At 47.0% G+C, this 26,800-nt stretch overlaps 1 protein-coding gene across 10 annotated transcripts in view; it reads right to left on the reverse strand.

Moving 5' to 3' along the window:
* PHKA1 (phosphorylase kinase regulatory subunit alpha 1) overlaps positions 1 to 26,800 on the reverse strand; it is a 295,837-nt gene that overhangs the window by 184,905 nt on the left and 84,132 nt on the right. For 9 of the 10 annotated variants that reach the window (XR_014460676.1, XM_083159090.1, XM_083159086.1 and 6 more), the window contains exons 3-5: positions 23,756 to 23,914; positions 1,108 to 1,155; positions 230 to 398 (exon numbers count right to left, since the gene is read on the reverse strand). Coding sequence is in view for 8 of the 10 variants with exons in the window: in XM_083159090.1 (XP_083015216.1) it covers positions 230 to 398; positions 1,108 to 1,155; positions 23,756 to 23,914 (376 nt within the window). In the remaining 2 variants the exon portion in view is untranslated. Of the gene's footprint in view, positions 1 to 229; positions 399 to 1,107; positions 1,156 to 23,755; positions 23,915 to 26,800 lie in introns of those variants that run through there. The other variant, XM_083159094.1, reaches the window with a different exon arrangement.

The following is a 26,800-nucleotide window of genomic DNA, read 5'->3' on the forward strand; positions in this document are numbered from 1 at the left end:
GCAGTAAGTGCCGTTTGTTTTTGCGGCTGCAATCGCAAAAAACATTATAAATCTGGAATAAATTTCCAAATCTCTGTTTTTGCATGTTAGCCTACAATAGGTAGATGTTACCATAAAAATTGCTGTCAAATTTAACATGATCAGTTGAATTCCCTCATACTGTATGCCCTTATTTAGTGCAGTTTTATTATTATACACTGCACTAAAATATATCACAAAGTTCGGTTACCGGATGTGGTCATCTGTGCCAGGAACAGCAGATATATGGAAGTCGCATCAAGCTGCAGGTGGCCCCATTGGTCGTCTCCCACCACAATGGAACAGGTGCATGTGTTATACTTTGCATGTAGTGAATCCTTGGTACTCTGACTGTATTTGAATTCTTCAATCTTGGAAACCTATGGAAAAGTGCACATGATCAAAAATTCACAATTCATAGTATGTCAGTGATATGCCAAAAAAGAAAATATGTTGTGCATTTCAGAATTGTTAAAAAATGCATCAAAACCACTTTCAAAGCATACCATCTGGAGTTTTTTTAAAAGCCAGCTGCAAAATAAAATAAATAAATGGCAAGTTATCCTAATCCAAACACATGTGAAAACTCGCGTACTGTATAATCACATCTCAGTGGGTTGACAATGTGGTTTCATTGAGATGACTAAGTTTTCTGCTACTATGTTTGGTGTCACATATGCACGACACACATAAAAAGCATGTAAAACACATGTAAAAACATAATTATGTAAGCAATTATGTGCACAAATGATTGAGAAGTAGTTCCAAACTTTTATGAATAACAGAGGACTAGAGTATCAGCTTTTTTCGATGGCACCTCAAGACCAAAAGTCTGTTACAGAAAAAAAAATGTAAATAATGAAGTTGTATTTATATGTCATTCTTAGGGTCAGTTATGTGGTGAGGGACAGGATTCGCTTCAATTTGTTCACATATTTTATGATCGACAGCCACCAGCACTGGTTTTATCTATAACATTGAACATATATCAATTGAATTGGTCTTTGTCCACCAATCCCAGAAACTCCGGGCTCCACAGCACCTACTTTGGGAACCACTGTAGTAAGGAGATGATCATTCCATATTTACCTGTCTCATCATACACTGAAGAAGACCTCTCATGAGCTTTACCACATTCTAGAAGAAACACAAAATAGTGTTATAAAGAATCAATTCTGAGATGATCTCTACTTACATTCATTCTGATGCCATCATACATGACCTAACTAATTCACTAATGAAAAACATGTTGTACTTTTAGTTTATTTCTTGCCATTGACCCAGAGAGCCTTTTAACAGATGTAAAACTGCATAAAAAAAAAAACATATGAAGCAGTAGAAGGGGATTTTTGTAAGAACTTACCGTTCAAACCCCTTTCTCTGAGTCCATCCCGGTGACATAGCTAACCTCGGGATGTAGGAGGGTCCGCAGAAGCCAAGGCTTCGGAAACACTTTCCACTGGACGCAGGCTCCTCCCTTCTGCATCCCATCATGCTCATGCTTCAGTTCAACTTGAAAAGCACACTAGGATACACAACTCAGTACAATGCCCAACATCTTATATGCAGGGCTGTCTTTTCATATAGGCTTAATGGGCACTTGCCCAGGGGCCTCAGGTGTATAAGGGCCCTATACTGATAGCTGACGATCCCCTTTTTCCAGGGATACCCATTTTGAAAATTGGTCCTGGGGAAATAGAGATATCCAACTTCAAAGCAGCAGTCCAGATCCAACCTATTAATTGCACTTCTCAGTCAGTTTTCTCAGGTTGTATGTAATTTAGAGATTTTCTGAGAGTATATTCCAAAAGCTAGGACTCTTATCTTTCCCAGAATCAGAGATATCAGCCTTCCAGCAGCCAGTCCCTGCTCCACCTCCAAACGTCTGGTGTACAGTTTTATATTTTTGTCAATGGATTGCTCTGGCTCAGTCCTGATCTCTGATCCCCAAGTCCCCAGCACCTTCTGAAAGGTGGGACTCTAGATTTTTATACTATTGAAGGCTAAGAAATCGATTTCCAGATAATGGAGATATCTGCAGTCAAACAAGCTGCCCTTCCACCGGAAAATTATGAATATTAAGCCCACTCCATTATCCAACCCTCCACTGCATATAAAACACCCCCTATCTCCCTGGAATTCATTTACAAGGGACCCTTCATTCAGCTCAATGCCCCCTTCCACAAATTAGTGTTCTCCCTCCCACTACCTGTGCAGTAAAGGAATAATTAGCAGAAGTTACTGCTCCAGGTTCTTCATGTTAAGTGGAAGATAGAGCACCCCCTGCCACCCGTGGGACATCAAAGCTGCTGATAGCACCCCCCACCCCTAGGAGGGGATAATGGGTAAGGGCCCCAGTGCATTTCTTTACCCAAGGGCCTACACTGCTGTTAAGATGGCCCTGCTTATATGCACAATCGTATAACCATAACATGACACACATGAATGGTATGACTTACTGAGCATAGGGGAGGGATCGCTGTGTCACCGGGATGGAATCAGAGAAAAGGGATTCGAACAGTAAGTTCTTACAAAAAAAAAATCCTTTCTCTTTTGTCCATCCCGGTGACACAGCTAACCTTGGGACGTTCACGAGCCGGTCCTTTGGGAGGGTACGCTCAGACTGCCAGTTCTCATCACTGCCCGTCCGAATGAAGCGTCCTCCGACGCGAACTCATGGAACCTGTAAAATTTGTTAAAGGTGTGAACAGAGGACCAAGTGGCAGCCCTGCACAACTGCTACGCCATAGTCCCATGACGCACAGCCCAAGAGGAAGCAACTGACCTGGTGGAATGTGCATTAATTCGAGAAGGAACAGTACCTTGGTGTAAGCAAAGGCAATCACTGACCTTAACCATCTGGCAATAGTCTGCTTAGAAGCAGGCCATCCTCTCTTCTGCACATCATACAAAACAAACAACAGGTCTGTTTTGTGGATGTCCTTTACCCTTTCCACGTAAACTTGCAAGGCGCGAACTACGTCCAACTTCCCTAATCTGTCCATATTTTTTGCCCCTTCTAGAGGGGAAAAGACAGGGAGCACAATCTCCTGGTTTAAATTAGAGATGTGCGGCGGCCACTTTTTCGGGTTTTGGTTTTGGATCTGGATCTCCCTTCGTGTTTTGGATCTGGATTGGTTTTGGCAAAACCACCCTTGTGGGTTTTGGTTTTGGATTTTTATGAAAAAATGCTAAAAATGGCTAAAATAACCGAATTTGGGCCTGTTTTTGCCCCTAAAGTATTATTAACCTCAATAACATTAGTTTCCACTCATTTCTAGTCAATTTTGATCACTTCACAGCTCACAAAATTGTTTTCATTTACTGTAGTTGGGCCAAAAGGGTATATATACCGAGGTAGCTGGATGACTAAGCTAAGCGACAGCAGTGGGCATCACATACATGTGGACCTTACACTTCCAACCTGGCACATCTAGGAAGCAGAGCGGCACTGCAGGGGCAGACAGGGTGGCAGTTTAATAAACTATCCCAAAAAAAGAGAAATGCTCCAAAGAGCAAAAAATACAAAGAGGTATCGGCCTGGTCATGACTGGTGGTAGAAGCTTCAGCACTTCTATCAGGTTGCTGATCTCCCACTATTTCCTCCTCCAAAAATTATTTTTCTTACTTTACACTGGACACATCCTGTGACATTGGACACAGCCCCTTGGACACTGGACACAGCCCCTGGACACTGGACACAGCTCGTCACCCTGGACACAGCCCCTGGACACAGCTCCTGTACAGTGGACACAGCCGTCACACTGGACACAGCCCCTGGACAATGGACACAGCTCCTGTACACTGGACACAGCCTCTGGACACAGCTCCTGTACACTGGACACAGCCTCTGGACACAGCTCCTGTACACTGGACACAGCCTCTGGACACAGCTCCTGTACACTGGACACAACCCCTGGACACAGGCCCCGTCACACTGGACACAGGCCCCGTCACACTGGACACAGGCCCCGTCACACTGGACACAGGCCCCGTCACACTGGACACAGGCCCCGTCACACTGGACACAGGCCCCGTCACACTGGACACAGGCCCCGTCACACTGGACACAGGCCCCGTCACACTGGACACAGGCCCTGTACACAGCCCCTGGACACAGGCCCTGTCACACTGGACACAGGCCCTGTCACACTGGACACAGGCCCTGTCACACTGGACACAGGCCCTGTCACACTGGACACAGGCCCTGTCACACTGGACACAGGCCCTGTCACACTGGACACAGGCCCTGTCACACTGGACACAGGCCCTGTCACACTGGACACAGGCCCTGTCACACTGGACACAGGCCCTGTCACACTGGACACAGGCCCTGTACAGCCCCTTGTACACTGGCCACTGTAGCCCCTGTACACTGGACTTGTGTACAGCAGCCCCTGCAGACCCTAATCGAGTGAGCAGCAGCAAAATAATATGTTATTATTATAGCACAGCACAGAGCACAACCACCCTCTTCCCTCTCCTATGCTGGAGTAAAGATGGCGGGGCGCGCGTGCGTCTTATATAGAATCCAGATCCCGCGAGATTCCGACAGCGCGATGATGACGTTTTGCCTCGTTTTTGGTCCGGAATTTAGGCGGGAACTCCCGAGCCGGCTCGGATCCAGACTCGGATCACGATATTCGGATCTGGCGGATCCCGGAGATCCGGGCCCGCTCATCTCTAGTTTAAATGAAAGGAAGAAACCACTTTTGGCAAAATCTTAGGTACTGTTCGAAGCACAGCCCTAAATGTGGAGATTTACAGGACAAAGCTCCTAACTCCGAAACACGTCTAGCCAAAGCAATGGCTAACAAAAAGGTCAATTTCTGAGAAACATATTTAAAGTCAGCTGACCTTAACGGTTCAAAAAGGAGGATTCTGCAACACTGACAGAACCAATGATAAATCCCAAGGTGCCACCGGCTGCCTATATAGAGGCTTTACCCTGGTAACGCCCTGCAAAAAGGATTGAACCTCAGGTAAAAATTTAGACCCTGACTGCATGACCAACTACAGGCCAGTATCAAATCTTCCTTTTCTAGGAAAGGTTATTGAGAAAGTGGTTGCAACTCAACTAGAGACCCACCTGTCAACCCATGACAGTTATGATCCATTCCAGTCAGGATTCAGGAGAAGACATAGCACAGAAACAGCTCAGGTATCAGAGCCAGATTAAGGTCTAAATGGGCATGGAGCTGAAAATTATCAAGGGCCTATTATGCGCAATAATAGGGGTTGTGGCCAGCGCCTAATAATGTGGGGGGCTTGACCAGTGTTCTGGTTGGGCGGTCTGCTCATGGGTCTCTATTTGTGTAAATACTTTCAACTAATTATATATGCCTGGAAAATAGGATTTTAATACCTACCGGTAAATCCTTTTCTCGAAGTTCTTATGGGATACAGGGAAGTCGTTCATAACGATGGGGAAAAGAGGATATCCGAAGGAGACAGGCACATATAAAACTTTATACTGGGTGTACTGGCTCCTCCCCTCTGCTCCCCTCCCTCTAGTCAGTTAATAGAAACTGTGCCGAAGGAGAAGAACAATATGAGAGGAATGTGTGTAATATTTACCGTGGTGAGATTCATCCAGCACACCCAACATACATTCAACATACATAGAACACTGTAGCGACCACAGAACATGGGAAGTCTCAGGGCCTTAGAACATTTCAATCATTGACAACTTTTAGAACTGTGTTCCAACTGGAACATCTTATTAAGAACTATCACCTAAGTGACAACAGACACTCGTGAACAGCTAAGGTACACGGTGTAAACAGTAAGGTTACCTTGGTAACCTACACCCTTATGCCCGCAAGGAACAAAAGGTAACAGAAGGACCCAGTATTGGTCCATATCTCACCAAAGTGAGTAAGGCAAAAACTCCGCACAGAGAGGAACGCCCTTTATCACATAAGAACTTCGAGAAAAGGATTTACCGGTAGGTATTAAAATCCTATTTTCTCTTACATTCTTATGGGATAAAGGGAAGTCGTTCATAACGATGGGGATATACCAAAGACATCAGAACGGGTGGGATTGTGCGGAGATTGCCGCAGCACCGCTTGCCCAAACTGAGTATCTTCAGTGGCCAAAGCATCAAATTTGTAAAATTTGACAAAAATGTGTTGGCCTGACCATGTGGCGGCTCTACACAATTGTAAGGCCGACACTCTTTGGGCAGCCGCCCAGGATGTCCCCACTGAACAAGTTGAGTGGGCTTTCACCCCAGCAGGCATAGGAAGCTTTGCTACCACATAAGCCTGTTTAATGGTTGCACAGATCCAACGTGCAATAGACTGCTTAGAAGCAGGACGCCCGATCTTTTGGGCATCATAGAGGACAAACAGTCCATCAGTCTTGCGAATTCTCGCTGTTCTCCTGATGTAGACACGGAGAATCTTTACCATATCCAAAGATGTTGGCACCTCAGAATGAGGCCCACTAGCACGAACCACAATTGGCTGGTTCACATGGAACGCAGACACCACTTTAGGCGGGTTAGTGCGTAATTCTCCCCTGTCTTCATAGAAGATCAAGTATGGGCTCTTGCAAGTTAATGCCCCTAGCTCAGAGACCCGCCTAGCCGAAGCTAGGGCTAGTAAGACCACCGTCTTCCATGTCAGATATTTCAATTCAATTTCCTCCAATGGCTCAAACCAGGAGGATTTTAGGAATGTCAGAATGACATCCAAGTCCCATGGAGGAGTAGGGGCCACAAAAGGAGGCTGTATATGCAATACTCCTTGCAGAAATGTCTGCACTTCAGGTATATTAGCCAGCTTCTTTTGGAAAAAGACAGATAGTGCAGATACCTGCACCTTCAAGGAGCCTAAACGTAGGCCCAGGTCCAGACCAGATTGAAGAAATCTGAGAAATCTTTCCAGTTTAAACTCTGATGGAGTAAACTTTTTCTGTTCACACCAACCCACATATCTCTTCCAGATATGGTGGTAATGTGCAGCCGATACCGGTTTTCTTGCACTTGTCATAGTTCTGATGACTGAAGTGTGAAATCCCTTCTGTGTCAGGATCTGCCGCTCAACTTCCAGGCCGTCAAACGTAGCTGTTCAAAGGCCTGGAAGACGCACGGGCCTTGCATGAGCAGGTCTCTTTGCAGAGGTAGGCGCCACGAGTCCCTTTGAAGACTTAGTAGATCTGGGTACCACGCTCTTCGTGGCCAGTCCGGAGCCACCAGAATCACCTCGGCTCCGTCTCTTCTTATCTTCCTTAACACCCGAGCCACAAGGGGAATCGGTGGGAAGACATAAATCAGGCTGTTGAACGTCCACGGTATGGAGAGGGCGTCCACTCCTTCTGCCTGAGGGTCTCTCGCCCTGGAGAAGTATCTGGATACTTTCCAATTGTGTCTTGATGCCATCAAGTCTACTAGTGGGGTCCCCCACCGAGCCACCAGGGCACTGAACACCTGGTGGTGTAGACTCCATTCCCCAGGATGGAGCTCGTGGCGACTGAGGAAGTCTGCTTCCCAGTTGTCCACCCCGGGTATGAATATGGCAGAAAGAGCCTGACAGTGACTCTCTGCCCAGGACAGGATCTTTGTTGCTTCCCGCATGCAGGGTCTGCTCTTGGTCCCGCCCTGCCTGTTCAGAAACGCCACAGTAGTGGCATTGTCTGATTGGATGCGGACCACCTGTCCGCTGAGGAGAGGGGCCGCCTTCAGAAGTGCATAATACACAGCACGTAACTCCAAGTTGTTTATGTGGAGGCGTGTTTCCCATAGGGTCCATTTGCCCTGAAAGGACTGGCCCATGGTCACTGCACCCCATCCCAGTAGGCTCGCATCCATGGTGACTAAGACCCAATCCTGGATGCCAATCCGACGCCCTGCTAGTAGGTTGGGCGTGTGGAGCCACCATTGTAGTGACAGTCTGGTCCGAGATGACAACACAATCCGCCGATGCATCTGGCGATGTGAACCGGACCACTTGCTCAGGAGGTCGAGCTGAAAAACCCTGCTGTGAAACCTCCCGAATTGAAGCGCCTCGAATGAGGCCACCATCTTTCCTAATAGGACAATGCACTGGTGCACTGTCACCTGGGGGGGCTTCAACAAGTCTGTGACCAGCTGTTGAATGTCAACAATTTTGTCCTGTGGCTCTCATGAGAGCCGTGTCCAGCACCATCCCCAGGAACTGGAGTCTCTGTGAAGGGATCAGAGAGGACTTTGCTATATTCAGGAGCCAACCATGACCCGACAGGGTCTGCCTGGTAATTTGTAAGGCTGCCTGCAATTCCTCTGGTGACTGCGCCTTTACCAGCAGGTCGTCCAAGTATGGTATCACACAAATCCCTTGTTTCCTGAGAACCACCATCATCTCCGCCATCACCTTGGTGAATATGCGCGGGGCTGAGGACAGGCCGAATGGCAGTGCGCGGAACTGATAGTGATCGTTCAGCAGCACAAACCTCAGATATTTTTGATGAGGGGCCCATATTGGGATGTGAAAGTAGGCGTCCCTCACGTCCAAGGACGCCAAGAACTCCCCCTCCTCCAGTGCCGCTATGACGGCCCGCAAGGACTCCATCTTGAACTTGGTAACAGTCAAGAAAGGGTTCAGGGATTTTAGGTTCAGTATCGGCCGTACTGACCCGTCCGGTTTTGGGACTACAAATAAATTTGAGTAATAGCCCTGCCCCCTCTCCAGGGGAGGGACCGGGGCTATCACCCTGGCTTGAACCAGTTTTTGGATTGCTTGCTGCAAAACCATTTGGTCCTCTGGGGACGCTGGGAGGCCTGATTTGAAAAACCTCTGAGGTGGCTGTACTGCAAACTCCAGCTTGTAGCCTTGCGTAATAAGAGCCTGTACCCAAGAATTTAGGCACGAGGCTTCCCAAACATGGCCGAAGAACGCCAGTCTGGCTCTCACTTCGGCCGGAGCTATTGGTGGAGCCCCACCGTCATGCTGCGGGTTTACCTGCAGCTGCCCCGGATGGCCGCTCTGTGGTGGCTGAAGCAGAAGGCTTCCTGAATTTACCTCGGGAACCTCTGGTAGCATTAGAGCCACCCCTGGCCTTTGGACGGAATTTACTTGCCCGAAAGGACTGCTGGGAGTGAGATTGGAAAGGACGCTTGGGCGCCTGTGGGGTTGATGGCAGGAATGTGGACTTCCCTGCTGTGGCTTTAGAGATTAACTCATCTAAATCACTCCCAAACAACCTGCTGCCTGTGTAGGGGAGGTTTTCTACACTCCGTTTGGAGTCAGCGTCAGCTACCCACTGCCGCAGCCAGAGGGATCTGCGTCCCGACACCGCCATGGCTGAGTTACGGCCGTTAATGGCTCCTAACTCCTTCTGCGCTTCACACAGAACTTTAGCAGTGTCCTGAATATGGTGTAATTTTTCAGACACCTGCGCTACTGTCATGTCACCCAGAAGACCTTCCTGGATCTGGGAGGCCCACGTGTATATAGACTTAGCCATATAACAACGTGCTAAGACAGGACGCTGACACGCGCCACTAGCAGTAAAAATGGACTTAAGGGTATTTTAACCTTCCTGTCCGTGGCGTCTTTCAGTGAAGACGACCCTGGTACTGGCAGCACCATCTTTTTTGCTAGGCGAGACACAGAAGAATCAACCTCCGGTGGCTCCTCCCACACCTTGCGTCCCGCAGGATCAAAAGGGAACGTGGCTCTAAATTTCTTAGCCACTTTAAACCTCATTTCTGGGTTTTTCCATGCTGACTTGAAAGTATTTTCCAGGTCAGACTGCTCAGGGAAAACAACCTGTTGCTTTTTATGAGTAGCAAAGAAAGCATCCCCTTCAGAGGACTCAGCTAAGGGAAGGTCCAACACCTCCCTGATTGCCATAATTAATGGCTCTGTGCCCCGGAGCAGTGACTGTGAAGCATCAGGCTCCTCATCATCCGCATCTGCATCTCCAATATCATCATCACCATCCCCACCATCTGCCCCAGATTCCAGGGTTTGAGAGGGGGCACTTCTCTTACGAGTATCCCCAGGGGTAGGAGTTATTATATCAACTCTGGCAGAGAGGATAGCAAGCTCCCTCTGCACTCTCTGGGTCTGTGCTGCTGTAGCAGTTAACTGTGTAGTTACAGTTTCAAGCATGGATTTCATCCCTGCTGCCCAGGCAGGCTCCTGTGAGCTGTCCTGTGTGCTACTCTGCTGCCCAGTAAGTTGTGGGGGAACCCCACTACTTTGTGGGGACATACATGGCCCACAAGTAACTTGTGATGAAGATGCTGGCACAAACTTATCACTGCACACCATACATGTAAGTTTCCTCACCATTGTGACAAACAACAGTCTCCCCATACACACAGAGCAAACACAGTGGAAATGCAGTGTGATTTATACAGATAATTACTATGTGTAGTTACTATCTGATTTTGTATAGCTTAACAAGCTAGTGGGGTGGTGTACAGAGGGTAATGGAGAGGACCAATACACCAAACAACCTTAGCTCTCCAATTTTAAGAGCTGGTAAACAGTACAGTAATCTTAACAGTACTTTACAGTGTATGCAGGCATGTGTACAAGTACACAAGCGCTGAAAACCTGAAGCTGTCTCTGCAAGCAGATTTCCTCTGTTCCACACCGCTGAGGAGTGTCTGGAGCAGTACAATGGCATTTCCAGCAGCCAGGGAAGAAGCAGGAAGCAGGTTTTGGCGCCCTCACAGAGCTATGGTCCCACTCTGGGTAAGCTCCGCCCAGCGTAATGGCGCCGGAGCTTACCTGCGTTTTATACTGAGACTGACATTGAAAAATGTCCAAACCTCTCTGGTAACTGCCCTGGACAATACAGGAGGCAGTACCCTGTCCCAGTGTAGGCAGGGGGTTGCGCGGTCCCTGTGCAGGGCACCACCGATACCGCCATCTTGCCGCACCGTTACCCGGGGACCCCACGGCGGGGGACCCCGGGGTAATACTCACCACTGACGTCTTCAGACTGTACTAGGGGTGTGCGGCATGCCAGAGGTGTCCGCGCTGCATTGCAATGCCCGCGGTAACATCACCCACGCAGGACGGTGGTCCTCTGACAAGGACAGCTCGGTACCATGAAGTGGCCTGCAGCTGAACCCTTCCCCTAGTCTCCCACGACGCAGGACTACTGTTAAGTCCAAACAGCAGCCCCAAAATAATAAAGAAATTAAACTGAAGATAAAACTCTCTGGAGCTCTTCCGGATGCGTGCTTCTCCTGAGGCACATTTCTCAAACTGACTAGAGGGAGGGGAGCAGAGGGGAGGAGCCAGTACACCCAGTATAAAGTTTTATATGTGCCTGTCTCCTTCGGATATCCTCTTTTCCCCATCGTTATGAACGACTTCCCTGTATCCCATAACAATGTAAGAGAAAAAGCAGGGGGTTGGCATAGGAAAAATGCAGGAAGATATATTGGCGGGTGCCCTCCAAAAGGTGCACCCGCAGGATGCCGATCTCCTAAGATCCTAAGATACTTGCGGGGTGAGGCGGCACTCCAGTCATAAAAAGAATACTGAAAGACAAAACTTGATAGACAACATTTCAGCACCTTTTATGTGGTCACCTAAGTTTACCACACCATATACCGGGATGCGGTCAATATGCCGGTGGTCGGAATCTCAGCGGTCAAAATAAAGATGCCGGAATCCCGACCACTGCAATGCACTTTGTCCCTTTATGGGTGTCCCCTGCAAGGGGAAGCGATCCACAGCCCCCCCTTGTGGGCATTGCGGAGGTCGGGATTCCGGCGTCGGGATTTCGACCGCCGGGATTCCGACTGCCAGCATATCATACCGGACCCCATATACCCCTTATACAAATCATGCAACAAAACAGTAACCTCTTTATATATACTTGCCTCTTACACATTATGCCACATGGAATGAGCAAAAATTCACACCGACTGAGCCAAAATTCACACTATGACACACGGATTGAGTCAAAATTCACGTTATTTATTCTAAAGGAGATATAGTATCCTGGAATGCCAGAACTGTTTTTGTAAGCCACTTTTATTGCTCTGTATAGCAGGGGGTGGGGACTGAGGGTGTAGATTCCAATTATTGGAAATTGGAAACAAGGCCTTGGTAGAGTATTTTAGTTGTCATTGCATACGGCTGTGGCCATAGTTTAGCTGTGGCCCTGTATTGAAGTGGGTCGTTTTAAAGTTGGAAAACAGAGTCATAACTACGAGCGTTATACCTGCGTTACACCAAAGGAAAACTGAAGGCAAACAACTACAAATCAACAAAAACACACATGGACTGCATTGATACCTCAAGAGTATGTAATTCATCTCCAATATGCTCTCTTTATTTCTGTGTTATGCAAACTCTTGTATGATTTGAAAAGTTCTGATTTAATGAATTGATTGTAATTGTTATTACTTGTTTGGGGAAGTTGTTCAGTGAAGCATAGTTTAGTGTTGCATTCTGCCTGATGTCTACTCAAACACAGTGCAAATTATCTCCTTTGACCATTTGGCCGTTAGTGTTCAGGTGTAGCCTGACCTGAACAGACTCACTATATTCTTAGAATTAGTGACCTGCAGCTTTTCTGAACAGTAAAAAATAAAAACAGACATTGAACAACATCATCAAACAGGTAATTTCAACTTTAGATTTCGATTTTGTACTGTATGAACATGGCTAGGAATAACAGATGCACAGGCAAAATTTTTTAAAACTATGGCCCTTATTCTGATCGGTGCGGCCGGATCCGAATATGCGGCCAGCACCGTGCGTCCTAAACCCCGCCTTCCATACGGATCGCCAACTCCGTCCGTACGCGGTAAGAAGATGTCCGAACGGACCGCACGTGTATTTCTCACGAATACACCTCCTCCATCTCAGGGAACCTCCCCCATCATTCGATGGTCGCAGAACATCGAATGCAGGGCCGAGTGGTCCGCCAGCTCCCGCAACCTCAGACCACACGGGCATTTCTCCGTGCAAAAGCAGGGATCTGGGCGGGCAGCTGACATCCGGCAATGTCATATGTCCGCCCCCTACACGTGCGTCACGGCCGCATTACCATACGTACGCCCAGCGTTTGCATGGGAACGCCCATGAAACGTGGGGTGTAAACATATGGTAATGAGCCCAAACAGCCCTTCACACCCCTCTCCACCCCCCTGTTCGTAGTGTACACATTTCATGCGGAATGTGGCCGTGCGTCCGGCTCGCACATGCGCAGAGACGCATCTGCACATGCGCAGACACAAAACATCGGCGGCACGAACGCACGCGGATAATACCGCACCAACCAGAATAAGGGCCTATGTGTGCAAACGCTAGAAGCCTAGGAGACAAAATTCCTGATCTAATTGCAATAATGACAAGGGATGACCTAGACATTGTGGCTATCACAGAGACATGGTGTAATGAGAACCATGGCTGGGACGTAGCTATACCAGGATACAATTTATTTAGGAAGGACAGAATGGGAAGAATCGGAGGAGGGGTAGCAATGTATGTAAAGAAAAACATAAATGCTACTTTAATACAAAACATTGAAGAAAAAACTGAGGCCCTTTGGGTGACCATAGAAATGGGGGAGAAGGACATTATTCATTCTGGGGTCATCTATAGGCCACCAGGCCAGGGGCAGGATTTGGACAGGAGCCTATTGCTTGATGTCACTAAAATGGCTTTAAAGGGAGAAGTCATAATCATGGGAGACTTTAATCTACCTGATGTGAATTGGGAGGAGTATTTTGCAAGATCATCTACAAGTGGCAAATTTCAAAATTCCCTACAGGGAGCCTCTCTTAAGCAATTGGTGAGGGAGCCTACTCGCAAAGACTCAATATTAGATTTAATACTCACAAATGGTGACAGGATATCAGACATATATGTGGGTGAGAACCTGGGATCCAGTGATCATCAAGCAGTATGGTTTAGTATCAAGGCAGGGTCTAACTCCAGTCACACAAAAACTAAGGTGTTGGATTTTAGGAAGGCTGACTTTGCAAAAATGGGGAGATGTTTAAGCGACTCATTAGCGGATTGGATGAACTTGAAAGGAGTGCAGGAGAGGTGGAGAAAATTAAAAAGTGCAATACTAAAGGCAACGGACCTTTGTATCAAAAGGGTTAAGAAAAGTACCAGGAAAAGGAAGCTAGTGTGGTTTACTAAAGAGGTATCAACTAGTGTAAAAGCAAAAAAGATGGCCTTTAGGACATACAAGCAGACTCAAAATAATAATGACAAAGAAGTGTATCTTGCCAGACGCAAAGAGGCTAAGAAAGTGATCAGGCGTGCCAAGGCACAAGCTGAGGAGAAAAAGGAAGATAAAGGAAACAAAACTTTTTTTAAGTATATAAGTGAAAGGAGAAAATCAAATGGAGGAATAATAAGACTGCGGACAGACACTGAGAATTTGGTGGAGGGAGACAAGGCAATTGCAGATCATCTAAATAATTACTTTTGCTCTGTATTCACTATAGAAGGAGAAGGGAAGGGACCACAGTTAAGTTGCAAGGGCATTCATAAAAATAAGGTAGATGGAGGTACATTTACTAGGGAGAAAGTCCTAACAGAACTTTCAAGACTGAAAGTGGATAAATCAATGGGGCCAGATGGAGTGCATCCAAGGATACTAAAATAACTAAAAGATGTGTTGGTAGCGCCATTAACAGATTTATTCAACCAGTCACTAGATACAGGTGCAGTTCCAGAGGACTGGAGAAAAGCAAATGTAGTTCCACTGCACAAAAGCGGAAGCAAAGAAGAAGCAAGTAACTACAGACCAGTGAGCCTTACATCAGTAGTAGGGAAAATAATGGAAACACTATTAAAATAAAAAATAGTGGAATATCTTAAATTAAACAACTTACAGGATCCAAAACAGCATGGTTTTACTGCAGGGAGATCATGCCAAACAAGTCTCATTGACTTTTTTGACTACGTGACCAAAATACTAGATGAAGGGGGGGGGGGGGCTGTAGATGTGGCATATCTAGACTTTAGTAAGGCATTTGACACTGTCCCACATCCAAGGCTGCTAAATAAACTTGAAAGTGTGGGATTGGATTATAAAACAATTAAATGGATAAGAACCTGGTTGCAGGATAGGAAACAGACAGTTGTAGTAAATGGAGTGCATTCAATGGAGGGACATGTTACCAGTGGAGTACCCCAGGGATCTGTACTTGGACCAGTGCTCTTTAATATCTTTGTTAGTGACATTGCAAATGGTATTGAAGGGAAAGAATGCCTTTTTGCAGATGATACAAAGATATGCAACAGAGTAGACACACCAGGAGGGGTAAATCAAATGACTGATGATCTAAGTAAACTTGAGAATTGGTCAAGAGAATGGCAACTACAGTTTAATGCTAAAAAATGCAAAATGATGCACTTGGGACTCAAAAACCCAAAGGCTCAATATAGTATCAAGGGTACTATAATGGAACTACTGAGGAGGAAAGAGATCTAGGAGTCACTATTTCAAGTGACTTAAAAGCAAGAAAGCAAATGTAGCAAAGCAATGAGGAAGGCTAGTCAGATGCTTGGTTGCATAGGGAGAGGAATAAGTAGCAGAAAAAAAGACGTAATAATGCCACTTCATAGGTCATTGGTACGACCTCATCTGGAATACTGTGTCCAGTTCTGGAGACCATATCTTCAGAAGGATATAAATACATTGGAGAGTGTACAAAGAAGGGCAACTAAAATGGTTCATGGCCTACATCACAAAACTTACCTGGATAGACTAAAAGATCTTAACATGTATAGTTTGGAGCAGAGAAGGGAAAGGGGTACAAACCCCTCATCTGTACAAACACCACCACCACCATCATCATCATCATCTGAATCTAAGGACAACAGAGGAGGTGTAGCTGAAGGCCGTCTGGAGAAAGGACTCTCATGGGGTTTTACAAACTTTTCCATAAGGGAATTTATCTTATGGATAACTTGCACAGTGTCCTTAATGACCTGCAAAGGAGCAATGGATCCCATAGAAGTCTGGGAGGAAGAACTAGGGCCAGGAGACTTAATTAAGTTATCCTGCTGCCTATTAAGAACCTCAGTCAAGGCATTCATAGACCTCCCCAACGCAGCAGACCACACAGGTTCTTGTTGCTCAGACCCCCCCCACAGCAGCAGCACCATCACCTGTGTCAGTCATTATAACCAACTGTGCACAATGTCAGGCAAAGCACAAAGCAATGTATACAGTGTACTTATCTGCTTGCTGTAAGTGACCTCAGTGTCAGCAGAGATAGCGCTTTCCAGGAGAAAAAGCACCCTGTGTACTTTTGGAAGAAACAGCCAGGCTTCAGCTCCGCAGTTGGAGAGAAAATGGCGCCCGCACACAGAGTAGCAAGGGACCAAGTCCCTGCTTCAGTGGGGTAGGAAACCAGCACCCTGTGTACTTTTGGAAGAAACAGCCAGGCTTCAGCTCCGCAGTTGGAGAGAAAATGGCGCCCGCACACAGAGTAGCAAGGGACCAAGTCCCTGCTTCAGCGGGGTAGGAAACCAGAATTGGCGCCTTTCCCCCTTTAGCCAAGTGTTTCTCCTCACCTCCAGTGCCTTCCTTCACTATGGGATCACTTGGAGTCGTCCAGCTGCGCCGGACACCTGTAATAAACTTCACCTCCCTAGTGGGATTTCAGTCTATAAACCCTTCCAAGATGGCGCCTGCCATCGCAGGAGGTCCATCCCCCACAATCCCCTTCTAAGCAAGGAGCCGGTTCCAGACGCTCCCAGGGCCCAGGCAAACCTTAGCAAAGCTGGGGTTAAGCCCTGTGCAGTGGGTGCAGACAGCCCACACCTGCACACAGAGCACTGTCAGCCTCTGCTGTGCTCTCAGTTTGCAGCGCTTCTGTCAGAAGCAGCACACTGGGGAAAAAAACCTGCACTAAGTTAATAAAACAATAAAAAACCTAGCTATTGTAGTCAAAAATCCAGAAAAAAAGCCGGCTGCAGCAGCAGCCGATCAGCATAGAACCATCTCCTGTGGGCATCTAAAACGAACTAAAGCATGATGGGATGCAGAAGGGAGGAGCCTGCGTCCAGTGGAAAGCTTTTCAGCATAGGTGCCTTGGCTCCTGCGGACCCTCCTACATCCCAAGGTTAGCTGTGTCACCGGGATGGACGAAAGAGAAATTTGGTTACCCAATTCTATTTGTGATTATAATTATTCTAACATTTAGTTCATTCTTCTTAAAGAAAATGCCAAAAATAATTCTAATGAAAAAGTTCACGATTCAAATAAAGATTCAAGACAATAAGCGGTTTTATAGAAATGTCAAGATTGCTTAGAATAAGCAGGAAGAAATCCAAGTAAATAATCCTATATAATAAAAGGATGATGATGCTCCTCACCTCCATTCACTGTTAGTGTGGCCATATTCCATTCTAGCTTAACAGAAAAAATAATTGGACCACTGACTAATGAAATCATACATATCACCTGTAATGTAAGTGAGCACTCTTGAAACACAGAGTTATTACCTGGTAATGGGTTTTCCTCTACTCCACCATGGCAGCCCTCACTCATGGGTTTCTCCCTTCTGGGTAGTGCATTTGGAAAGGAAAGAAAGACACCAGCCCCCATAAAAGGGCTCCTCCCCCTTCCTCATGTGTCTTTAAATTCTCCAGCTAAAAAACATAACAGGTTAGTACACAACACATACATAACAACCAGTGAGGGTCGGGAATATATGCTGCCATGGTGGAGTAGAGGAAAACCCATTACCAGGTAATAACTCTGTGTTTCCTCTACCTCCCCCATGGCAGCCCTCACTCATGGGTCATACCCAAGCAGTATGCCAACACAGGGGGGGTTAATACTCACGTAACTGAAATATGAGCCTACTTCGGCTATAACAATCAAATAATAATTTCTCTTCAACTTCTTCACAAGACTGCCGCGCTCAGGATTCTTCTCCCAAACTTGGCATCTGCTGATGACATCACATCTACTCTGTAATGCCTTGTGAAGGTATGCACCGACGACCACCCTGCCGCTTTGCATAGTTCTAAAACTGAAGCGGATTCTTTCTCCGCCCAGGATGAGGCGACCGACCTTGTGGAGTGAGCTTTAAGTCCTTCAGGCGGTATCGTGCCTCTTATTTGGTACGCCTTTAAGATACACTCCCTGATCCATCTTGATAGCGTTTGTTTGGACGCCGCCTGACCTTTTCTGTGCCCTTCCATCAGTATAAACAAATTCCTTGCTTGTCGCACTTTTGCTGACCTCTGTTTGTACACTGTCAGGGCCCTGACAACGTCCAACATATGGAGACGCTCCTCCTTGCTGTTCGACGGGTTGGAGCAAAAGGATGGGAGCACAATCTCCTGATTTACATGGAATTCTGATGCGACTTTCGGCACAAACTGTGGATTTGTTCTTAAAGTTACTTTATCTTCATAGAAATTCAGATAAGGTTCATCTATCCATAGCGCCTGTAACTCCGAGACTCTGCGGGCTGAAGTTATGGCCACCAGAAATAGCACTTTCCAAGATAGTAACTTGAGTGGTATTTCATGTATTGGTTCAAAAGGGTCCTCCATGAGAACACCCAGTACCAGGTTTAAATCCCACGGTGGTAACGGACTTCTGACCCTTAGTTTCAGTCTTTTCACCGCTTGCATGAACCGGCGCACATCCCTGTTGTTTGCCACGTCCCAGTCTAGCATAGAGGCTAGTGCTGATATTTGTACCTTCAGGGTACTAGCTGATAGGCCCATCTGCAGGCCTTTCTGTAGAAAGCTCAATATTGTCGCTACTAACTTTGGGTCTTTCTGCTCACTTCTTGCCCAGTACATGTATCTTTTCCACATTCGATAGTATGTCTTCATTGTAGAACTTTTTCTGGCTTGAAGTAGCGTCCCAATAACTTCCTTGTCAAATCCTTTTGCCTCTAATACCTTGGTCTCAGTAACCAGGCCGTCCGGTTCCAAGACGGGGGTTGTGCCCTCGTCACTTGTCCCTGCGATAGCAAGTCTGGAATTGCTGGTAATTTCCATGGGCCGTCTATTGCCAGTCTGCACACCGTGCTGAACCACGGCCTCCTGGGCCAGTAGGGAAGAATCGTTATGACTTGCACATTCTCCCTTTGAATTTTCTTTAGCAGTCTTGGGATTACCGGAATTGGAGGAAAGACATATGCCGTGTCCATGTCCCAAACTGCCGTCAGGGCGTCGACTTGAGCGGCCTGGGGCTCCCGGAATCTTGAAAAGTAGACTGGTACTTTCCTATTCCCTTCTGTTGCCATCAAATCTACTTGTGGCCTGCCCCACTTTCTCACTAGGTTGTCGAAAACTGTGCTGTTGAGGGCCCACTCGCCTGGCAAGCATTTCTCTCTGCTCAGCCGGTCTGCTATCACATTGTCCTTGCCTGCAAGGAACACTGCCGAGATGCTTACCACCCTGGTTTCTGCCCACTCGATAATTTTGGAGAGGTGTTCTAGTAGCGCCCTGCTTTTCGTGCCCCCTTGATGATTTATATAGGACACCACTGCCTGATTGTCCGATCTTACCACCAGTTCTTTGTCCTGCGCTTGATCCTGGAAGTGAGTGCATGCCCGATACACCGCCTCCATCTCTCTCAGGTTGGAGTGAGATGCTTGCCATTCTCCCGACCAGTGGCCTTGAGCTATTTGGCCGGCACATGTTGCCCCCCAGCCGTACTGGCTGGCATCTGTCGTGATCACCACCTGTCCCCTGGTGGCAAAGCTTCTTCCTTGTACTAGACGTTCCGTATCGGACCACCAATCCAAATCTTTCTTGGCAGCCTTTGACAGTGTTATCCGCTGACTCAATTCCTTGCCGTCTTTGTCCCATTGTAGTAGGAAGCACGCCTGGAGCTTTCGCATGTGAAATCGGGACCATGGTATTGTTTCTAGGGCCGCTGACATGAGCCCCAAGGTTTCCATGCAGTCCCGAGATGAAACCACCGTCCTTTTTCTCATCCATTCTACTTTTCCCAACAGCTTGTTTCTCCTTACTTCTGTTAGGGACACCTTCATGTCTCGCGTATTTAAGATTACTCCCAAATACTGAATTTTCTGAGTCGGGGCGTGATGACTTTTTTTCTCGTTTATGAGCCACCCATGGTATTTTAGGCAGTTTACTACTTCCGCCGTGTGCTGTATTAGAAGGTCCTCTGATTCTGCCACAATCAGGATATCGTCCAGATAAGGGTACAACCTTATCCCTTTTCTTCTTAGCCACGCTATTATGACCACCAGCACCTTGGTAAACTTTCTGGGTGACGTTGCCAGTCCGAAGGGAAGCGCATTGAACTGATAGGTGACCCCTTGTATCCTGAACCTCAGAAACTTCCGATGTCCTTCGAAGATCGGGACGTGCAGATAGGCGTCCTTGAGGTCTATTGAGGACATGAAGTCGTTTTGATTGGGATCCAGCATAACTGATTTTGTTGACTCCATCCTGAACGACTTTATTCTTATGAATTTGTTCAGTCTGCGTAAATCCAGAATTGTCCGGAATCCTCCTGTGGCCTTCCTCACCACAAAGAATCGGGAAAACCATCCCAGAAACTGTTGCGGTTTTGCCACTACGCTGACTACCTCTTGGTCCAGCATTTCCTTCAAGCTGGATAACAGCGCTCTCCTCTCTTCCAGATCCTCTGGAATGGGAGACTGAACCAGGAAGTCGCCTGGTTTCCTTAAAAAGTCTATTTTGTAGCCTGAACGGACTACCTCTAGAACCCACTCGTCCGATGTGGATTCCTGCCAGGCGCTTTGGAACTTCAGCAACCTTGCTCCCACTTTTTGTGGGTTGGCGTCATTGGGGGTCTTTTTTGGAGGCGAACCTGCTCTCTTTGTTCCCTTGGCCTCGAAAATTGGCCCTGGAAACCCAAGATCCCCTCCTGTATGGCCTTCCCGGCCTATAAGCCCGTGACTCTCTGAACTCCTGTTGGTATCTGTTGAACCTCGGAGGTGGTGTCTTCTTAGCCGCCTTGTCTTGGGGTAACCACACTGATTTTCCCCCCGAGATTTTGGACACTAAATCATCTAATTGTTTTCCAAAAAGATAGTCCCCTTGAAAGGGCATTGATAATAGTCTATTCTTAGACTGTACGTCCGCCGCCCAGGGCTTTAGCCAGAGGGCTCTTCTAGTGGCAGCCGCTGTAGCTCCAGCCCTTGCCGCCAGGCGCACAGAATCTAATGATGCTTCGCATAAAAATTCAACCGCCAGTTGTACATCCTGCACCATTCTTAGCAACTCAGATCTCTTGAGGCCATCCAGCATGTCACTTTCAAGTTGCTGGCACCATCCTCTCAGTACTCTTGATGTCACAGCCATAGCCGCTGCCGGCTTTAAAGCGGTGCCTGCCACCAACTGTTGTTTTCTAAGACCCAACTCGATCTTTCTCTCCATTGGGTCTTTGAAAATGTTGGCCTCTTCAAGAGGCAATGTGGTTTTTCTGGACAACCTTGCTACTGCTGCGTCCACTTTCGGTGGTACCTCCCAAGAGGCCACCTGCTGTTTATCAAATGGGTACATCTTGCTGACTCTGCTTGATGTCACCACTCGTCTATCTGGGTGTTTCCACTCCTCTGAAATCACTTCTTTCAGGGTATTGGATAGGGGAAACACTTTCCCTTTGCGCTTTTTGTCCTTAAACAACATTTCCTGTAGACTGAGATCCTCTTGCGGATCATCGATATTTAATGATTTATATATCAGGTTTAGCAGATTATCGATCATATCGGGGTTAACCTCAGCCTCCACTTTATCCTGGCTAGGCTCCTCATCCCCTTGATCCAGATCAAACTCTGGTATAACTGCACTGGTAGATTGCCGGACTGAATCATCAGAGTCCTCACTAGCAATAATATGCTTTCTTTTGGATGACTTTTTCTCCACATCTGCTTTAGCCACAAACTTCTCAGCTAATGCCGCAGTTAACATCTCTACCAAGCCTGCCATTTGAGCTGGCTGCAGTTGGGGGGCCTTACAACCGTCACACAGTATGCCGACATGCTTTTGAGGTAACCCCTTTTCACATGCTGCACATCTATCCAAATGTGGCTTTTTATGCTTAGATCTACTTTCTTTATCCTTGCTGGTCTCTGACCTAAAAAACCAAAACAACTACTAAATAAGCTAGCCAAACTAACTCTAATACAGGTGGACACATACAGCACTTAATAGCTTACCCTGACTTCCTTATATTACGCTCTTCCTCCATGGCAGCAGCGCACAGTCACTGAAATAACCCTCTGACAATCTAACAGGAAGAAATGGAAATAGTAAGCTCCCAGCCATTGAGACATCTGTCCGCTATACTTGAGGAAGCTGTGTAGCAGTGTGCGCCACCGGCGCCTTACCCAGTAGTTGTGAGACCTCAGATCCTGTGGCGACACCCGCGCTGACTCCCCGTGTCCTGCTGCATGCACCGGCTAATGTACGCTTCCGCTCGCAGCGGAAACGCGTCACTCGCCGGCGCCGCGCACGCTGCCACGCGCTGCCGCCGACGTCCGCCCGCTCTGTGCTCTGCACACGGGCCAGGCAGTGACGCGGCAACGCTATCCCGCGCCGCCCCACGCGTCACTCCTGCGGACGCCACCGCCTGTAGCTGCCCCCGGGGGGGGACCGCATGCGGCCATGAAATCTGTCTCCCAAACGAACAGGGAGACCTGGTCATCTGCAGAGGGTAAGCACCGTCGCAGAGACCCTCAGGAAGCCTTCTCTCAGGTAGCCAGTGTCCACCTCCTACACCTGCACTTACCCGGAAAGGAAAAAAAGACACAGGAGGAAGGGGGAGGAGCCCTTTTATGGGGGCTGGTGTCTTTCTTTCCTTTCCAAATGCACTACCCAGAAGGGAGAAACCCATGAGTGAGGGCTGCCATGGGGGAGGTAGAGGAAATATTTTTATAAATCACGACTGAACTGCATTTACCAAAACAAATATATAAACAATCGGTGGAAAATGAATATCAGTACAGAACATTTGCAGAGAAAAGAAGCTGTGCTGATTACTTGATGTCACAGCTCGTCGGTCAGTATTCAAATGAATGAATAACATTAAAAAAAAAAAAATTTAAATTGTGTTTTATGACTTAGGTGCAGTTATGTGGTGAGGGACAGGATTCGCCTCTGTTTGTCCACATATTTTAGGATTGGAAGCCACAAGCACTGGTTTTGCCTATTACATTGACCACCAACCCAGGGCACCACTGCAAGGTCTCTGCGGCACCCCAGGGTTTCACAGCACACAGTTTGAGAACCACTGGCTTAAAGCATTTACAGTAATGTACTACGATGTGTCGGTATGCCCCTGCACCTACAGGTCACAACAGTATGACACAGGAGATGCAGAGTGACCTTTAACAAGGGTACACATGTGAAATCCTAGACTTAGCTCAGGGAAGGGCAGACAGCGACATTACAGTTATGTGATTCTACAGAAATCATACTATAAATGTTTTTGAGGCACTTCTGATAGGGCTACCTCATTGTCCTGGGGTGACTGGCTCAATTTCCAATTAGGATCTTACATTTTTAGTTTATAAGCTCTGCCGTGTGCGGGAGGCTTCTCCAGTTTCCTTTCACATTTCAAAAATACATATGAGGGAATTTAGACTGCTACGTATAGCACTGCTTAGTTTGTGGCACAACAATAATACATTCTAATTATAATACCTAAAGAGATCTGTGGTGACAATGAACAGAAAATATACTTAACAGTAGAAGCTTGTGGATTGATACATACAGAAAAATGTGCCCATGGTAAGGGAAAGGATACAGATTATGTGGAATTAAAGCTGTAATATATTTACCTGTTCCAGCTCATATGCCTTTGCTTTGTCTTCATCCCGATCAGCATTTTTTCTGTAAGCAAGACTCAGGCCCCAGACTGCTAGAATGGTGTATACGTTGTCACGCACCCAGGCATCTTTGTGCTCACAGCTAGCAGGCAGCAGACCTGTCACTGCATTCTGTAATTAACAAAATAAAACTTGTTTCATACTTGCATTATCACAAACAATATCTGCAAAGACCAAATTATATGAAAATAAGCCACATCACCAATCCCCAATAGTGCCCATCTATTGGCTGAGCTTACATCAGTGCAAGCTTTGCCCATTTCCATGTGCACAAATCTATAGTTGTGAGGTATGTTGAGACAAACTAACATTATGGAGAGAGTAACATCTAAAAATTAGTCAAACAAAATTTATGAGTTACAAACTGTACAGTGTAAAATGGAGTTGCTGGAGTTTGTGAAGGCCAAATGGATAAGTGGACAGAGAGGGAAATGTATTAAGGGGGAGATTCTCTAAGAATCTCCGCCTCTCTTCGCAATTATAATTATCGCATATGTTCTAACATATGCGATAATTATAGCAAAGGACAGCTCTTGCGTTAAGAGCTGTCCTTTGCGGTGGGAGTCGCCGGGTCCCATCAGGTCCCGGCGGCTCCCCCCTCCCTCCCACACCCGGCGCTGCTGCTGCTGCGCAGGGCTCTCCTCCTCCCTGCACCCAGAAGAGGATCAGTGCAGGGAGGAGGTCACAGGTCCGGGCAGCACAGCTCTGTGCTGCACGGACACAGGTGAGGGGGCGATGCGGGGCGGCGGGGGGTCGTTGTGGGGCGGCGGTGGGATGCGGTAGAAGCCCATTGGCTTCTATGGGGCATCGACAGATTTTTCTGGCGATGCCCCCCGCCGCGGTAACCCGGCGGGGGATGCTTACAGCATCCCAAAATGCTTAGAGAATCTCCCCCCAAAACTTCTAAAGAGTGAATAAGTGAGAAGTTGCCCATTGCAACCAACAGGGTGTAGTCAGCATCCTTATAGGATGCCAATGGTCACAATACCGACAGATGCATGCTGGTCATTCAGCGGGTAAGCACCAGGGTTACACAGCATGAGGGGGCGGGTAAGGAGAAGGGTTACAGTACATACCAAAGTTTGTTGAGATTATGACAGACGGTGATGGATATCAAAGTTCAATCTATATTTTTATAGGTACACATCCTCTCACTAATCAAAATGACTAAGCCATAAAAAGGCTAAAAGTGTGAGCGTGGCGCACACAGGGGGGGGGGGGGGTTCTGAATACCCAGAACCCCCCTTCCCCCCCCCCCCCAAGGAATCTAAGGGCCCCCTCTTTCCATAAGTACAGGAATTTTAAAAATCGGCCCTGGGGAACCGGAGATATCTGACTTCAAAGCAGTGGTCCCCATCCAAGCCTATTAATTGCTCTTCCCAGTCAGATATTTCAGGTTCTGCCTGATTTAGAGTTTTTCTGAGGGCATATTCCAAAAGCTGAGATACCAGCCTTCCATCAGCTGGTTACTGCTCCAGCTCCACACACCTGGTATGTAGTTTTATATACTCGTTGGCAGATTGCTCTGCCTCCTGAACTCTGATCCTCTAGTCCCCAGTACCATTTGGTAGGTGGGATTCTCTAGTTTTTTAATTCCATTACAATCTAAGAAATCTATTTCCGGGAACTGGAGATATCTGCAGTCAAGCAAGCTGTCCTCCCACCAGAAAATTATGAATATTAAGCCCACTCCACTATACACCCCTCCTCTGTGTATTAAACATCCTCTACCACCCTGGAAGTTATGTATCAGGGCCCCTTCATTCAGCCCAATGCCCCCTTCTCCCACCATCTGTGCAGTAAAGGGGTAATTAGTGGAAATAATTAGGCCCTACACGCTGAGCGGTTGATAATACCCCCTACCACCCGCAGGGCATCAAAGCTTCCGCTCATAGCACCCCCCACCCCTACCGCTGGAGGATCGGTAGGGGCCCCAATACATTGCCCAGTGGTCTACACTGCTGTTGACGCATATATATATATATATATATATATATATATATATATATATATATATATATATATATATATACATACAAAGTAGAGCTGAACGCACAACACTCCCCAGCATTTACAGGTGACTGTGCCCGGTCCAAATCATATAATCAGCACATCTCTGTTTGTAAGGCAGAGAAAACCAGCACCAATCCAGTTATATCAAGTATATAATTTATTGTCCAAACAGGACATTTCCTTGCTAATGGTAACAGCAATGTAACATAAGCATGTAGAAACAACACCCAGCAAGCGATACTTATCGCACGTCGTCCTCGACGGCCGTTTCGGTGCTCCCCGCACCTTTGTCAAGAGGGGTATCAACTTTACAGCACTAGGAAATGCCTTATATTGAGTCTCCCACATTAACTCACCTGTCCACAATCAAGTCTAACACCCGGTAACAGGTCCAGTGCTCCGCCTCCCACCACCACGTCCCTGCAGCGTGGCGCCGTTCTGCCGGAAGTCACTCACGGCAGGCGGAACTAACAACAGCAGCAATGTGCGGCGGGGACTAGCATAGGGTTCCTCTGTCCCGGAAGTAGACGCTGCAGTAGCGTGTATGTTACCATGGTAACCCGATATCTTAGCAGCAACAATAAACATTAATGATACACTGTTCTTTGCTTGGAGAGCATAATCACAATACACGCCAATGGTGCACAAATCTTAACAGACAACACTGTCAGCAGGAAAGAGTGATAAGCAACCACATGTTAAAGCGAAGTGTCACAAAAGCAGCACATGCACAGACACATGATATAATGATCATTGTGCAGTCTGCCGATATCACACTGAGCAAACATCAAATCAACATACCAAATCAATATACAAATATACATATAAACATGTAGGCAACGGAGCAGTAAAAAATAATAAAAAAAAAATAATGAACATAAACAATTACAAACCTAAATGGAAAAATCTAAAGAAATCTAGATCTGGCAGAATAGGGATATTTAAATGAATGGGGCCATTGTAAATTCCTCATTCAGTCCCACC

The sequence above is a fragment of the Crinia signifera genome, chromosome 9 (genome assembly GCF_055691185.1).
Source record: "Crinia signifera chromosome 9, ASM5569118v1, whole genome shotgun sequence".
NCBI lineage: Eukaryota > Metazoa > Chordata > Amphibia > Anura > Myobatrachidae > Crinia > Crinia signifera.